The 16,026-nt window shown below is 30.9% G+C and overlaps 2 protein-coding genes and 1 long non-coding RNA gene across 3 annotated transcripts; 2 read left to right on the plus strand and 1 right to left on the minus strand.

Moving 5' to 3' along the window:
- Positions 1-745: 745 nt before the first annotated feature.
- Positions 746-6,724, minus strand: LOC107960470 (pre-mRNA-splicing factor SLU7). Its single transcript, XM_016896813.2, has 3 exons — positions 5,039-6,724; positions 1,160-1,570; positions 746-1,042 (listed from the first exon to the last, which is right to left on the minus strand). Exons 1-3 carry the CDS (start codon positions 5,329-5,331, stop codon positions 832-834), a joined length of 915 nt encoding a protein of 304 aa, XP_016752302.2. The 5' UTR covers positions 5,332-6,724; the 3' UTR covers positions 746-831.
- Positions 4,165-5,511, plus strand: LOC121214728 (uncharacterized). Its single transcript, XR_005910452.1, has 2 exons — positions 4,165-4,340; positions 4,661-5,511. It is a non-coding gene; the product is annotated as an uncharacterized lncRNA (long non-coding RNA).
- Positions 6,725-9,637: 2,913 nt separating the features above from the next.
- Positions 9,638-15,594, plus strand: LOC107960469 (uncharacterized). The gene is made up of 2 exons (XM_016896812.2): positions 9,638-9,870; positions 13,309-15,594. Exons 1-2 carry the CDS (start codon positions 9,858-9,860, stop codon positions 15,411-15,413), a joined length of 2,118 nt encoding a protein of 705 aa, XP_016752301.2. The 5' UTR covers positions 9,638-9,857; the 3' UTR covers positions 15,414-15,594.
- The last annotated feature ends 432 nt before the right edge of the window (positions 15,595-16,026 follow it).

Consider the following 16,026-nt stretch of genomic DNA (forward strand, 5'->3'; position numbering starts at 1 on the left):
TTAAATAAAATCGAAAATCGATTTTGAAATTTCCGATAAGTCACCTTAATTAGTGATCGAAAGCAAAATCTTTTACGTCGCTACACTTATTTTCGAGGATTCGAGATATCGTGCCCTAACATACAGGACATGATTTTTTTCTCGATTGACTTGAAATAAGAAAGCTCTTTCCATAAAATTCAATTTGAAGGGGATCAAGTAATCAACTAGGTACCAATTTTGGACGTTATGAGGGTGCTAATCCTTTCTCGTACGTAACCGACTCCCGAACCCATTTCCTGGATTTTGTAGACCGAAAATTATTTTAGTAAATCTAACATTTTATTAAGATGACCAAGTTTTCAGATGATCCGATTACACCTAATTAAAAAAATGGCAACTCCATTTTTACGTTTTAAAATAACAAGTCGACAATGTACTTACTACTATAAACACAATCGACTAAGGGCTGGTTTGGGAATCTTGAAGGTTTGAAAACAAGTTGCTTGGAAACCACCACCAATTGCATTTGTACTTTCAATCATTGTCGTCACTTGGTGTTTATTGTTTTGTATTTGTACTTGAATTGCCACAAACCTTGGGTAGTAGGAAATATTGAGGATAGCAAGGTAGGTGCTGGTATTTGCTTGATTTGTGGTGGCGTTAGGTAAAATATGTTTATGTGTTGTATGACAACTTTTTCTAAAGGTTATTGCAACCATGTTTGAATTATAAACGAGGTTTAATTGAATACGAGACTTTATTTCATTCAGTACTTAAATTATTTTTTGTTTAAATTAAGTATTTAAATTTTATTTTCATAACCAATGTTGATTACTACCACTACATCCATTAAAAAAATTTGTACATGTTAACATACTTGTCAATTTTGACCCAAAGATTTGTACATGTTGATTTCAAGGAGAAAACTCTGCACGACACTCCCGGATCAGCGTCAGGAAGAGGATCTTCTCGCATTGATCGAGATTTAGGATCATAATAAGCGGAATTGCAATCAAGATTAAAAAGATATTTTGCAATATCCTCTCGTATGCGTAAATTCCTGAAAGAAAAAGGCAAATATGAAATAAGAATACTTGTTTTATATTGCAGGGAAGAAATGTTGTTTAGAAGCCAAAATAAGTAGAGATGCAGCTGAGGAATGGTATAATAAATGTACCTGACAGATCCCGTGCTCCCTCCGCCAGTGGTACGAACACGTCTTTCGACCTTAGACAGCTCCATTTGTTTGCTCTCAACGAGCTTCAGAGCATCACCTTCGTCACTAACCTCTCCTCCCTCTCCCTCTCCCTCGATTTTACTATTTTTCTCCTCCAACTTTTTCAGCTGCTGTTGTTTCAGATACTTCCTTCTAGCCTCATCCTTTGCCTCATACCTTGCCTCATACCTTTCAATGACGCGAGCATACGTAGATGGATCGTAACCATTCCATCTATCACGCTTGCCATCATAATCCAGTTCGAAAGTCTCTATCTTCTCATCGGGTGCAATGTGCATGTTCGTCCATTTTGCACGCTTTTTACGAGGCCTCTCTATGCATGATTTTGCATCATGTGTCATGGCTCCACAGCTACAACAAAAAATAAAAAGGAAATAAAAGATTATAAATTGTGGCATAATGAGAGTTTAAAGCACAAAGGACACAAACAAGTATCACCATCTAAACTAAAACTATTTAATCCCATATAACAAGCATAGAGTGCATAAACCACAGAACGTTCAACTCGATCAATTAATAAGTATCTTCAATGATTCATGCCTTTGTGTTTGAAAGAAAACATGAACTTCATTAGCTAACATAACCCAGCTCAGTATGTCAACATCAACAAACAGGCTCGTTACTCATTAGAGAGAAATTCCATTACTAAACAGAAAAATTCAAAGAAACAGCAAGAGGAAGAAGTACATTAGCATTAAGTCATATTGCACGACATTTTAACCTACAATTTTAGCTTCACATTGGCCAAAATTAATCTGTCGTAACCATTTTTTTTGTAAAACGGTAGTCGACTTGGATTTTGAAAATGAAAACGAAAAAACTGGAGTCGCCACCAATCTTTTTTAATGAGGTGTGATCGGATCACCTTTGATTAATCATTTTAATAAAGTTTAAGATTTACTAAAACGATGATTTTTGGTCTGCGAAAATCAAAAAATGAGTTCGGGAGTCGGTTACGCACGAGGAAGGGTTAGCACCCCCGATACGCCCAAAATTGGTACCTAGTTGATTAATTAATGTCTCAATGTCGAAAATCTGAAAACTTGAAAGAATTTAAAATACGATCTCTCTTTGCATTAATACTATTTAAAAAATGATTGAATAAGTTAAAATGGATGTTAAAGACTTCCTCATCTCGAAGTAATAAAACGTCATGCCCAGTAAGTTAGGACACGACACCTCGAACTTTGAGGATGAGCTTGCCTTCACTTAAAATTAATGTATTTTGACCTCTTTCAAAAGGATATTCGGTTAGTTAGAATGAACGAAGGGAATCGAAACCCAGTAAGTTAGGGCACGTTTCCTCGAGTTTTCAAACTCTGAACATTGCCTTTATTTGTAAAAACTCTTATTTCGAGGTGTCAAGATGTTATACCCGGTAAGTTAGGGCACCACACTTGTATCCCCGTAAATAAGTATTTTTACAGACTCGTATTGTGATTTAAAAAGAATATTATGAGAAAAGTCGAAACCCAGTAAGTTAGGGCACGATTGTCTTGAATTACCAAAATACGGAACATCACTTTTATGAAAGAATTATTTTAAGGTATCGAAAAGAACATGATAGGATTTTATAGTAAAATGTGAGAGCAAATTACGGTATAAACACATGTAATGATATAATGATAATGTCAAAACAATAATATGCACGGTTATAAAAGATGAAACAAATAACGAGGTTAGGTATTATATGAATGTAAACACATGGGTTGAAAATGAAATAATCAAAGGCGTAAGCAAATAAATAAATAAATAAAATATAGAAAAAAAATGACAATGATAACGATAGAAACGATATAAAAGTATATACATATGTGGGTTAAGGTACGTATATAATAATAGAAGTAATAAGAAATATAAAAGAAATACATACCTACATAATAATAGTATAATATTAAAAGATACGTACGCATAGTATATAAGAAAAAATTGTATAGGTAATATTATGTAGTATATACATATTAGTAATAATAGTAATGGTAATAATAATAATAATAACATTACATAAATATATATTGAAAATAGATATATATAATAATAGTTAAAAGCATACGTAGCATATACATGATATACGAAACGAAATATACACGTAATACATATTAAAACATATACACGATATAGTATTAATTTACATGGGCATAATATGAAATATAATATATGAATATATATTAAAAGTATGTATATATGATACAAATGTATTAACAAAACAATAATATCAAGATTAATAACAAAAATAATATATAAATGTATACGTGTATATATTAAAGATATATAATAAGTATTGATAATATAGAAGTAAAAATAAGATATAACAAAATATACATAATAGAATATTTGTATACATAAAACATATATTAAGGATAATAATGAAACAACTATATGAATATATAAAATATATGTAAGTATTAATTAAAACTACAAATGTCTAAATAATAGTAAAATATGCTAACGATGATAATACAAAAATAGTAAAATATAATAATGAATGATATTTAAATAATGAGGAGTGAAAAATAATAGAAACCAAGTCTAAAAAAGGGACTAATTTGAAACAAATTTTAAATTGTGGGGCCGATTTTTTAAAATTAATAAAGGGGAAAGGGACTGATTCGAGTGCGCGAGCAAGTAGGAGGGGTCTAAGGAGCAAATAGTCCCATTTTATCAAACGACGTCGTTCGGCTATTTCTCCTTCATACAGTCAGGGGATTAAATTAAAACAGAATTAAAATTACGTGACCAAATTTAAAAACGTGAAAAGACCTGATTAAAACCAGTGAAATTGCGGAGGGACTGCATGCGCAAATGTCCCAAATGTCAAAAACACGCGGACCTTCTGTGGAGCAAGCCGGGTTTAGGGTCGGGGTAGCTAGACGACGTCGTTTTGGGCTTGTGGGTGCCGACCAAAACGACACCGTTTTATATCATCTATATAAGCCAAAATTTTGTCTTTGAAATAATTTTTTACTGTTGGTTTCTAAAAAAACTAAGCCTTTTCCTTTGTTTTCTCTGCAGATTTGAGGACGGTCAGCGCTCCGGCGTCCTACCACCGTCCTCCGTCGCGTCTCCGGCGTCGGTGACCGTCGCCGGCCACCGTGTGCGGTTGCCGGAGCTCCGATAAATGGTATTTTTTTTATGTTTTTTTATATATATCTTAGATAAGTATGTATATATTAATACTTGTCAAAAATTCGAAAAAGAAAAGAAAAGAACAAAATAAAATAAAACAAGAATGCGAAAACAGTAAAACTATCACCTTAGATTTCAAACTTGGCTCCTGTCTTTGAACTGTTTTTATTTGCTAGAGTTTTAGCTTTTTGTATTTTAAAAAATCTAAGGCTGTTTTTTTCATTATCAAAATGCCGACCTTTTTACAAGATTTTGACTCGGCTTTTATAGCCATTGTACAACCCTTTTTTATTATTTGTTGTCCTTTCTCTGCAGAAAAATGGGCGGTGGAGCAGAGGCCATTTGTGCTGTCGACGTGACTGGGGCGGTGGGAGTCAGAGGCAGTGGAGGCAAGTGGTTTAGGGTTTCAAATTCTGAAACCCTAAACTTGGGGCTAGTTGGGTTTGGGCCTCTGTTATTTGTTTTGGGTAGATTATTGTTTTGGGCTAAGTTTAAGGCTAAGGGTTTTTTTGGGTTTTTAATTGGGTAGTTGAGTTATTTTGGTGTTTGTTTAGGTATTGGGCCCGGGCAAAATGGGTTTGTACACAATCAAAAGTGCGATCTAAAATCTAAAAACCCCATTAAAACACAGAAACAAGGCATTCATAGACACGCCAACAAGTATGGTGAAAAAAGAACAAGAGGTTCGCTTACTTCTCGCAGGCTCCTTTTCGATATTTTTCAGCTTGAAATATCTTCGTGCCTCTATCGTACCAAGATTTGGTATAATTGGGATCGGATTTCCACTTCCGTTGATGCTTCAAACCAGGTCTTTCAGCGTTAAGATACCAAGGTGCTGCTGACATAAACTGAGGAATATGAGGGTTAATTTCTTTTCCATCCTCGTCAACCTCAGCCGGTGCAAGCCCCGCCTTTCGAGCTTCCTCTAATTCCAGCTGTTTCCGGTGATCCTCCCTTGATTTAAAGGCAGCTGATGAAGTAGCCATGTTGAATCAATAAAATATTAGCAGAAGCTAGGATTTTGCTGGTTTTTCCTTTAGATGTGGGTTGATCCTGAGATTGAAATTAAAAACATTCTCTCTCTTAAATAATAATGTTTAATCCTAATCCTACTATGATTCTTATTTTTAATTTTCTTTATTTTTAATTAATAAATTATCTTTTAATTTTTTTAATTAATATTTTTTAAAAATTATTTAAAATTAAAAATATGTAATTGTATATATCTCATTATCTTAAAAATATTTAAAATTAATAATTATTTTTTATATAATTAAATTAATAATTATATAATAAAAAAATATAATTTTGTATTTATCATTATGTTAAATATATTTTATTTTTAAAAAATATCAACTAATTTCTTTTATATATTATTTTCTAGTTTTTTTAATAATTCTTTTATTTATAAAATTAAATAATAAATATGTAACTTTATACATCTCATTATCTTAAAAATATTTAAAATTAATAATTCCTTCTTTTATATAATTAAATTAATATTTATATAATAACAATATATAATTTTTGTTTTTATCATCATGTTAAATATATTTTATTTTTAAAAATTATCAACTAATTTTTTATATATTTTTCTTTATATATAATATTTTTTTACTTTATAAATTATTTTATTGAAAAATATTATTATAAAAGATTAAATGTATATTAGATTATAAAATGTATGTTTGGATTTCAAATGTTGGTCTTCTTTGGAATCATAAGTACTCTTCCCCGGGAAGTAATGAAAAAAGCTTTGGTTAATGAGATGTCGACTCAAGTTGGGAAATGGGATTTGGGGGAAGCTCTCTTTATAGATTGATCATACTATGTTGCTTTGCATATCTACCATCGTCCCTAGGAGATTGGGTGGGGGTAAAGACATGATAACTTGTAAAAGGATGGTTGATGGTCGGTCCTCGATTTCTGATGCTTTTGTCGCCTTTGCAAGTTAGAATTGGGATGCCAATAATAGTTGTTGGAATGTTGTTTGGAAGCTGCAATGTCCACAAAGAGTTATAGAGTTTCCTTTGACTTCGTATGAAGGACCGAGACCTAACTAATATGGAGAGATGTAAAAGGGGAATCACCATTGATGCCTCTTTTCACCTATGTGGGGGCAATTTAGGGGAGTTCTATTCATGCAATCAGGGATTGCCCACACCCAATACACGTGTGGAAAATCTTGGTGACAACTTATATTCAGGTCAATTTCTTTGCCTCGAATTTGGTGGGCTGGGTGATGGCTAATTTGAATTGTATTATCCATGTTTGTTGTAATGCCCATTAGGACACTCTACTTGGAATTGAATGTTGGATGCTTTGAAAGTAGCGTAATTTCCTAGTTTCATTTGTATCCTAAGAATTCTCTAAGGTTTAACTGAGACACTATTACATATAAGTTATTGATTCATTCCATTGCATCATTTTATAGCTATAATTTCGTAAAATTCCCATCTTTCACACATTTCTATCAACTATTTCAATTTTGCAATTCAATCCAAATGCTAGTTAACATTTTATGACAATTTATAATTATATAAAAAGAAAATTTAACAAAACAACCCCTATACAAGCTTACCTCAACAAAATGGTTGTAAAAACAAACTCAACGACTAATTTGAGACTTTCGATTTCCCTCGATTTAAGTCTGATTAATTCTTTTCTTGATCTAGATAATAATTTTATTCAATTAAACAATTCAAATAACTAAAAATTAATAGCTAAATCAAACCTATAATCTATTTTAATGTGAAATTAAAAAATTACCAAATTACCCTTAATATTTTGACTTTTATACAATTTAGTCCCTAAGCCCATAACTTGCAAATTTACCATTTTTCTAGCCAAAGCATGCTAGCCTATTTTACCAGGGGTCCTAAACAGCCCATATTTCTCAAAATTTCACATTAACTTCAAGGAATTTTAAGTTTGGATGGAAGATTACGCCTGATGACTTGTGCAGCTTTTTGTTCTTCTCATAAAGAGACTGTCGAACACCTTTTCTTTGAATGCTCTTTTTGTGCCACAGTTTGGAAGGATGTATTACAGAGGTAAGACTTACATAGAAATATGTTATATTGGAGGAGGAAAGTTAGTTGGTTGACTAGAAAGACCATCGGGAAAAGTCCATTGACTGTTACAAAAAGGATAACCTTCCTTGCTACAGTTTACTGGTTATGGAGGGAGAGAAACACTCATGTTCTTCAAAACACATGCCATTGATTTACATAAATTTTCTTGTAATTACATAAGTGGAGATAGATAGAGACGATGGTCTTGACATAGTTGATAGATAGAGACAATGGTCTTGACATAGTGTTCGTTTAGATTTTTGCCTTAAGTTTTTGCAGGATAGTTAATAATTGAGTGAGCAAAATCGATTTGATTCGAAAAATTCAATAAAAATTTTAAATTTTGAATTAAATGGTTTGAATTATTATCAAAATTTTTGGTTAAATCTTTACCTTTTCAAAAATTAAAAGTTAAAACCATTAAGTTAAAAGACAAAACTACGTCGTTTACTAGTTAAATAATTAGTACATGTAAACGCAATATTGAGTATAAATAATAGGATTGGTTAACTCGACTCGATTTGACTTGACTCAATTTGATTCGATTCAATTCAAAAAAAAATTTAAATTGAGTTCGGTTGCTAAAATAGGATTTGTCAACTCGACTAACTCAAATTTTTTTAACCCTATTCGACTTTATTCGATCGAATATTCACCAATCACTGTTTTAATCGAATATTCACCCTTTATTAATAATGTCAAATCACCGTTTTAACTTAAATAAAACAGTGGTTAATTTTTTTTTCAAACACTTGTTTAACATGAGTTAAACCGTGTGAACTCATTTCAACTAAAATAAATAATTTCAAATCACCTATTAACAATGATTGGGGTGTGATGTCTACAATTGAATATTCTTTACCTCTTTTGCATAATTGCATCAATTCATTATTTATCTGCCACTCCAAGTTTATAATTATTCTCTTCTACAATAACTTTTAAATGAATGAAGTTATTCTAGCAATTTCCCGACTATTATTATCATATCTGTTCTTTTTTATATAATACTTAAAATTATTCATAGTCTCTCTCAATCATAAATAGGAGGATAATGCACTTCAACATACTCGAATTCACGTCTTTCTACACTAACAACAATATCAATGCCAATTAAGCTAAAATTCAATCAGCAATATATACTAAATTATTAGATCAATAGTTTTATATAAAAATTAAATGATATTTAGTTGAAATAACAAAATAAATGTGATGAAAAATTAAAAGTTTTTTTTTCTTTTCAAAGTATCTAACTAATCATCCTTATTCTGTAGATCCATTAAAGAGATAGATGTTGACCACGAGTTTTAAAGCTGTTCCATACCCAAGACAAAGGTCAAACCCTCAATAACTGATTAAGGTAAAAAAGATTCTTATCATCTCATCTAAATCTCGTGATTATTTAAAAATTTCTTTTAATGTAATAAATTACAAACATTCACCTAAAATAAAGTGAGTAAAAGGTTCTTTTAATTATTTCAATTTTTATAATTTATTCTTCATGCCTTCAATTTTTCTTATTGCCCAATTGGGCAGTCTGCTACTTCCATTTTTTTCCCTAAACGCTCTGTTAAATTTGTCAAAGAACCAATCTCTCAAATAAATTCAATTGAATAAATTAATAAAAAATATTTTTTAAAAATTGATTTAATCAGTCTAATCGACCAGTTCGACCCCTTATTTTGGATTGATATCTCGATTGATTCTTGGTCCAATCGATTCTAAAAAGAGTGAGATTTGTTGCATAGGTCCCTCTATTATAACTATCTAATCAAATTAGTCCATATACTATTAAAAAGAATCAAATAAGGCCAAATTAGAATAGAGTTTATATTTACTCTTTAAAAAATATCATTTACTATTTAACAGAGTTAATATTTTTAAAACTTGTATGATTCTATAAATGAAACCTTCTATTTGGAATTGAACTACAAATGAAAAAAACATTCAAAACATTTTTTATACAGAAAAGGCTAACTTTATTACAATTTAAACTTATTTAATTTTTTTTAATAGTGTATAAAATAAATTAACCTATTTAATAATAATAAAAACTAATTCGATTTAATCCTTATAATACGCGAAGTTCCCAAATACTTTAACCTAGATGATTCTTTCCTTCATCACATGAAGAAATCTTATAACACATGCATCACATCAACTTTGATTTTTTTTTGCAGCTATAAATATAATTAAAAATCCTCAACTGCAAAAAATATATATAGAGAAAAGAAAAAGGAGAGGATGATAGCTCTTAGGCAACCTTAAATAATTCATTCGGACATATTTTTTCTATGATGAACTATAAAAGGAGGATAAAACTACAACAACACGACTAGTACAACTTGAGTTCAAGTCAATCCTGTGGCGGTGAATACCCTAACCATCAAGTAGACATATCTTTGGTGTATTTCGATTTCTTAGCAATAGCATCCCTTACAATGATACTTACAAGTAAGTAGTAATAATTTGATTTTTTTTATATGTTTATTTTCATTTATCAAACTAAAAATAGTAATTATTTGGTAAAAAGATCTCTTCTATCTCTCCGAATTTCTAAAAATAGTAACTTAATTATTAAATAATTTTTCTAATATTAGAAATATTTAATTTACATTATTAACTGAGTTGGATGAAAATGTTTAAATCCCCTATTTACTAAAAAAGTAATTGAAAATATATTTTACAAAAAAAAATTATGGAAAAAAATCTAATAATTATTATAAAGCATTTAACTGAGTTGGTGACATGTGTTAATTGGGTATCAACTCAGTTACTAAAAAACTAGGGTAAACAACACATATAGTTAGCCAACTATAATATTTTTTAGGCACTTAAAATAAAAAGTTTGTAATTTAAGCATTCACGATACGTAGTTTGATCATTTTGGTCACTCCCGTTAAAATTACAAACGACAAGTTTCCGTAGCAGTTAAAAAATTAGTATAGTAACATATTTAACCTTCAAATTTTACATATAATATTGAAATTTTGAAAAATTAAACATCAAAGTTTACAAATGTTCTCAAATCCTAATTCTAAAAAAATTCAAAGAAACATATAAAATTACATAAATATTTTTAAAAATATATAATAATAAATTTAAATTTTATATTAATATTAAATAAGATAAAAATTCCCCTCACCCCTCCCCTCTCAGACCTCCCACCACCTCTGTCCTAGTCTCCGTTATGGGAGGGTGGGGCATTTTTATTTTATTTAATATAAATATAAATATATTTATTAAATATTTATATAAAATTTAAATTCATTATTATATTTTTTGAAAATATTTATATACCTTTTTTTTAATTTCTTAGATTTAGGATCAAATTGAGAATATTTATAAATTTTGAGAGTTAATTTTTTAAAATTATGACTAAATTGATATTATATATAAATGTTGTGGGCTAAATTTGTTATTATACGAATTTTTTAACCACTTGTCATTTGTGATTTTAACGGGAATGACCAAAATAACTGAACTAGATAACATAGATGCTTAAATTGTAAACTTTTTATTTTGAGTGCTTAAAAATAATTTTTTTAATAATTAGGTGACTATTTGTGTAGTTTACTCAAAAAATTAATATATATTTTTTTAAATGATAGCTAATATTATTATGATTATGCTTTTTGTCTTTCCATTCTTTTTATATAATATTTAAATAAAATAACAAAAAACTACATATCTAATGATTGAATGTGTGTTTAATAATAATTATTTATAAATTCAGTTCTGTCACTCATCAATCCATTTCCAACTCAATAATAAAGTTTCTAAAAGTCCGTTATTTTAACAAATAGATATTATTAGGTATAATTACTTATTTGGCCCTCCAACTTTGCAAAAAAATCATTTTAGCCCTTAATTTAATTTTTCACCTTTAACTTACATTGTTTATCAAATCACCCAAAAATAAATGGAAAAGTTAATGTTTACTAACTTCGTTAACGTGGCATCCATATGTATTTCACGTTAGCAATTAATTTTTTAGGAGTTAAAAAATATTTAATTTATATTTTATAATTTTAATAATTTTTATGTAATTTTTGAATTTTAAAGTTTAAAAAATAATTAATTACTGACGTGTCAGCTCACATGTATGCCACATCGGGAAGTTAACAAACGTTAACTTTTTCTATTCATTTTAGGGTAATTTGACAAACATAGTAAATTTAAGAGTCGAAAGAGACAAAAAAATTAAATAAAAGACTAAAATGATTTATTTTTTTGTAAAGTTGAAGGGCAAAATATGTCATTATGCCATATTATTTTAAGGGCAAATCTATATTTTCATATCAAATCTAAAGATTGCATGATAGGATTCAAACTTCAAAACTTTATAATATTTAACATCTAAATCTACCATTTCAACCAAAATCATATTTAATTATTTTATTAAATTTATTTTTTAAAATTTGTTACATAAAATTTCACCCACATTACGGGTGTTCTATAATCAAGTACTAATTGAAAGTTTATATAAAATGCAAATGAAACTTTAGTTGAAATGGTAAATTTGAAGGTCTAAAATCTATAATGATTTAAGTTTAAATCTCACGATATGGAGATCTATGAATACTTTTTCAGAGTTCATAGCTACTAGGCCTGATAATGAATTGAGCCATTCGTCCAAGTCCAAAGATCCATCCAAAAAATGGGTTTGGACAAAAAATAAAACCCTTTTTTAAACGGGTCGGGCCTTAGACAGAATTTTTTGACTTGAGTCGACCTCAACCCGAATCACATGACTATACTTTTTTTTTCAATTTGTTGAGAAACATTTATTTTAATATTTTTAGTGTATTTGATGTATTATATTTTTTTATTTATTTTTATATAAATAATAACAATCTGCAGAAGAGTTATTACGACCGGGTCAAATCAAGCTTGAATTTAACATTTTTAATATGAGTCGGGCTTTAGCAAAAATTTAAATACATTTTTTGAGTTGGATTAAGCCTGAGCCTAAAATTCTGCATGGACTTAGCCGAACACTTATTAGTACTCATTTAAAGAGCTTTATTATGGTATAGATTATCAATGACTACAAAGAATCTAAAGTACTAGAATTTGTCCATTCAAATAAATATCAATACTATGGAATAACACGATTTGAATTTGAATCAATAAATATTTGAGAAGAAATTTAACCATTATGAAGTAGAGGTGAGCATGGGTCGAGCCGGGCTAGGCTCAACTAAAATTTAGGCCCGTTTGCTAGCCTCGGGCCCGGCCCAAAAAATGGGCCTAAAATTTTTTCCAAGCCCGGCCCAGATAAAAATACTAAAATCTGGGCTCGACCCGGCCCACCCATATTAATTTTTATATTATTTTTATATAATTTTAAAAAATATATAATACATCAAAAATACTAAAAACATCAAAATAAATATTTCTCAGCAAATTGAAAATAAATTTTAAATATATATATACTTAAATAACACTAAGATAGATGCAATTTAACAAGTAAATATCTCTAAAATAATAACAAAATTAACAAATGTTTTTAAAATAACAACAAAATTGATAATAAAATAAGTTTTATACAATATTCAAATAATAATAACAAAATAGTAGCAATAAAATACTAAAAGGATAGCAAAATAAGGAGAAAACAATAAGAAAATAATATTAAAAAAATAGATTTTTTTATCATTTAGTAAATTTGGGCCGAGCTCAGGCCAAAAATGCCTTACCTGAGGCCCGATCCATTTTTTAAACGGACCTTTTTTTTTCAAGTCCGCTCTCGAGCTTATATTTTTGCCCAAACCCTCTCACATTTTAGGCGGGTTTCGGGCTCGACCACAAGTAGAATTAAATAATTAATTTCCTGAATAAATGAAAAATCATTCAACAGTAATGCTTAACATTTTTGTTAAATTCCAGTTGCAAGTTTAATGATGATCCTAGAGATCAGGGATAGAGCGCTTCTGAGAACGCTGTCGAATCGTATACAATATATTTGGCTGAGATGGGAACTCCGGGCAATGGTAATCGTCAGCCTCACCGTTCAACTTATGCTGATAAAACTTGGGAGTCGACGGAGATTCAGCGACAGAAATTCAAAGACGGTCTCCTTTTTTACTTGGACCCTGTACTTGCTTGCAGATTGGTTGGCCGCATTAACCTTGGGTACCCTCCTCAGAAGTGAAAAGGAAGAAGTAACCAATCCTCTAGTTCTATTTTGGGCCCCATTCTTGCTCTTGCATTTGGGTGGCCCCGATACCATCACCGCTTACTCATTGTCGGACAATGAACTCTGGCTACGACATTTCTTTGGGATGTGTTTCCAGATTGGAGTGGCTTTCTATGTATATGTCAAGTTCTGGACAATAGCAACAGCAACGCTCATCTTCATGGCCATTCCAATATTCACTGTTGGGGTTATCAAGTATGGGGAAAGGGTTTGGTCTCTCTTCAAAGCTAGCAGCGTCCGGTTTAGGAAATCTGTGTTTTCTGGTGACAACGGTTCCCCACTGGAAGTTGAGCATTCACAGTCGCCTTCAGAAAGAGGTATGCGTTTGGAAGAATACTTGGAGCCGAAACAAATAGAGGGGAAATACGGAGATCTTTATCGAGCCTTTCATTTGTTTCATGTGTTCAAGCCCATGTTTGCAGATCTCAAGCTCAGAATTTACCAAAATTTGAGTTACGTATTTGAGCTGGACCAGACCAAAGTTAGTGCAAAAGCAGCCTTCACAATTGTGGAGATTGAGCTTGGATTCCTTTATGATCTGCTGTATACAAAGATTCCTATAGTTATAACTCGACCCGGTGTAATTCTTCGCTTCATTTGCTTATCCTTGATCACTTGCACACTGCTTGCCTTCTTCTTCGCCGTTGGCAAGCATGACTACTCCCGAGTTGACATTTCCATATCCTACTTGTTAATGGTCGGTGCCATCTTTCTTGAAATTTATTCCGCCCTCCTGCATCTTAGCTCGGATTGGGGATTCTACTGGTTATCCCAACAAAACAACAGGTTTTTTAGGCGTATTGGTTCTACGTTAGCTCGTTTCACTAAGCCCAAGGAGGGAATTCGGTCAATGGCACAGCACAGCCTGCTAGATTATTGCCTGCCGCCCAGGAAACGGGATCTTGCTGCAGTTTTAAACTTCTTCGACTCTGAGGAGGACAGAATGGGGAAGTACTTACACACCGGTTGGAAAGATGTAAGTCCCGAGTTGCAACAGTTTATCTACTCTGGTCTCCAAGAAAAACGAAGAAAATACGAAGAAACCAAGTTCAAAAATCTCTCGGAGTTATTGGATGAGAGAGGTTCAAGTGTGCTTAAAGGAATGGAAGGGTCATCTGAAGACATTCTTTGGAGTGTATGCGAGGTCGAATTCACCCACAGTCTCCTCCTATGGCATGTTGCTACAGAAGTTGTTTACCATGACGACGATCACCGGTATCGAGCCGTGCAACTCGAGCCGTATTGCCTGATAAGTAAGGCGCTATCTGATTATATGATGTACCTTCTTTATCTATGTCCCGCAATGCTTCCCGAAGGGATTGGTAACATAAGGCACCGTGATACCTGCACTGAAGCGATGAACTTCGCCCTCGACAAATTCCAATTCAAGGAAGCTGTCAGAGGGTTGTTTGGGATGGACATTAAATCTCGATCATTCTTTATCCAGATGGGAAGTTCGAGGAAGTCGGCATTCTTTGAAGGGTGCCAAATCGCGGAGCAATTGCAGAGTTTGGTATCTAATTTCCAATGGGATAACCAAGATAAATGGAAACTGATAGCGGATCTATGGCTGGACATGCTGACTTATGCTGCGGCTCAATGTTCGTGGAAAGAGCATGCGATTCAACTCCAGCATGGTGAGGAATTCTTAACCCACGTTGCACTTCTCATGGCACATCTTGGTTTGAGTAAGAAAATTCAAATGGTGCCATTGCCCAAAATGCTTGAAGAAGCCGATTTTGAGCCTACTTTTCATTGGGACAAGCTTCACCGATTGACTTCTTACTTGGCTTAAATTTTATATTGATATTTAAACGAAGAGACTACTTATATCTAATAAAATAAAATTTTAGTTGTACAAAAGCTTAATACTTTTATTTTCAAATTACGTTGTACCAAATAAAATTTTATCACAATCATAGTAATAATGAACATCTTTTTTAAAGAAGGAAAAGAAAAGTCATAATTAGCACCAACCAATTGCCTATATTAATTTTTTATATGAAAACAAATTAAAAGATTGTAATACATCAAATACACTAAATGTTTCTCAATAAATTAAAAATACATTAAAAAAAAGTAAATGCCTCTAAAATATTAGCAAAATTAACAATAAAATAAGAGTTATATAATATCGAAATAATAACAACAAAATAATAGTAATATAATAGCAAAATTATAGTAAAACAACAATATAACAGCAGCAAAACAACGGGAAAAAATTGTCACGTCTCTTTTTTTAAAATATTTTTTTAATATTTTACTATATCCTATATTTTAAAAAATTTTCTTTAAATATTATATATAATATTTTGTTTTAATTTTCTCCTCATGAAGTCTATATCGATAAAAGTACCATGGACATTCATGTGTTAAGAGTCGAGTTTATATTGTTTCTTTTATTCAAA

The sequence above is a fragment of the Gossypium hirsutum genome, chromosome A02 (assembly GCF_007990345.1).
Source record: "Gossypium hirsutum isolate 1008001.06 chromosome A02, Gossypium_hirsutum_v2.1, whole genome shotgun sequence".
NCBI classification, from domain to species: domain Eukaryota; kingdom Viridiplantae; phylum Streptophyta; class Magnoliopsida; order Malvales; family Malvaceae; genus Gossypium; species Gossypium hirsutum.

What these genes read in the sequence shown, in the direction of transcription:
- LOC107960470 (XM_016896813.2), bottom strand. Translation starts at nt 5,331, where the DNA reads ATGGCTACTTCATCAGCTGCCTTTAAATCAAGGGAGGATCACCGGAAA. An exon ending in CGAAAAGGAGCCTGCGAGAA is followed by an intron (nt 1,571 to 5,038) that starts GTAAGCGAACCT and finishes TTTTTGTTGTAG; the next exon opens with CTGTGGAGCCATGACACATG. An exon ending in GGGAGCACGGGATCTGTCAG is followed by an intron (nt 1,043 to 1,159) that starts GTACATTTATTA and finishes TTTTTCTTTCAG; the next exon opens with GAATTTACGCATACGAGAGG.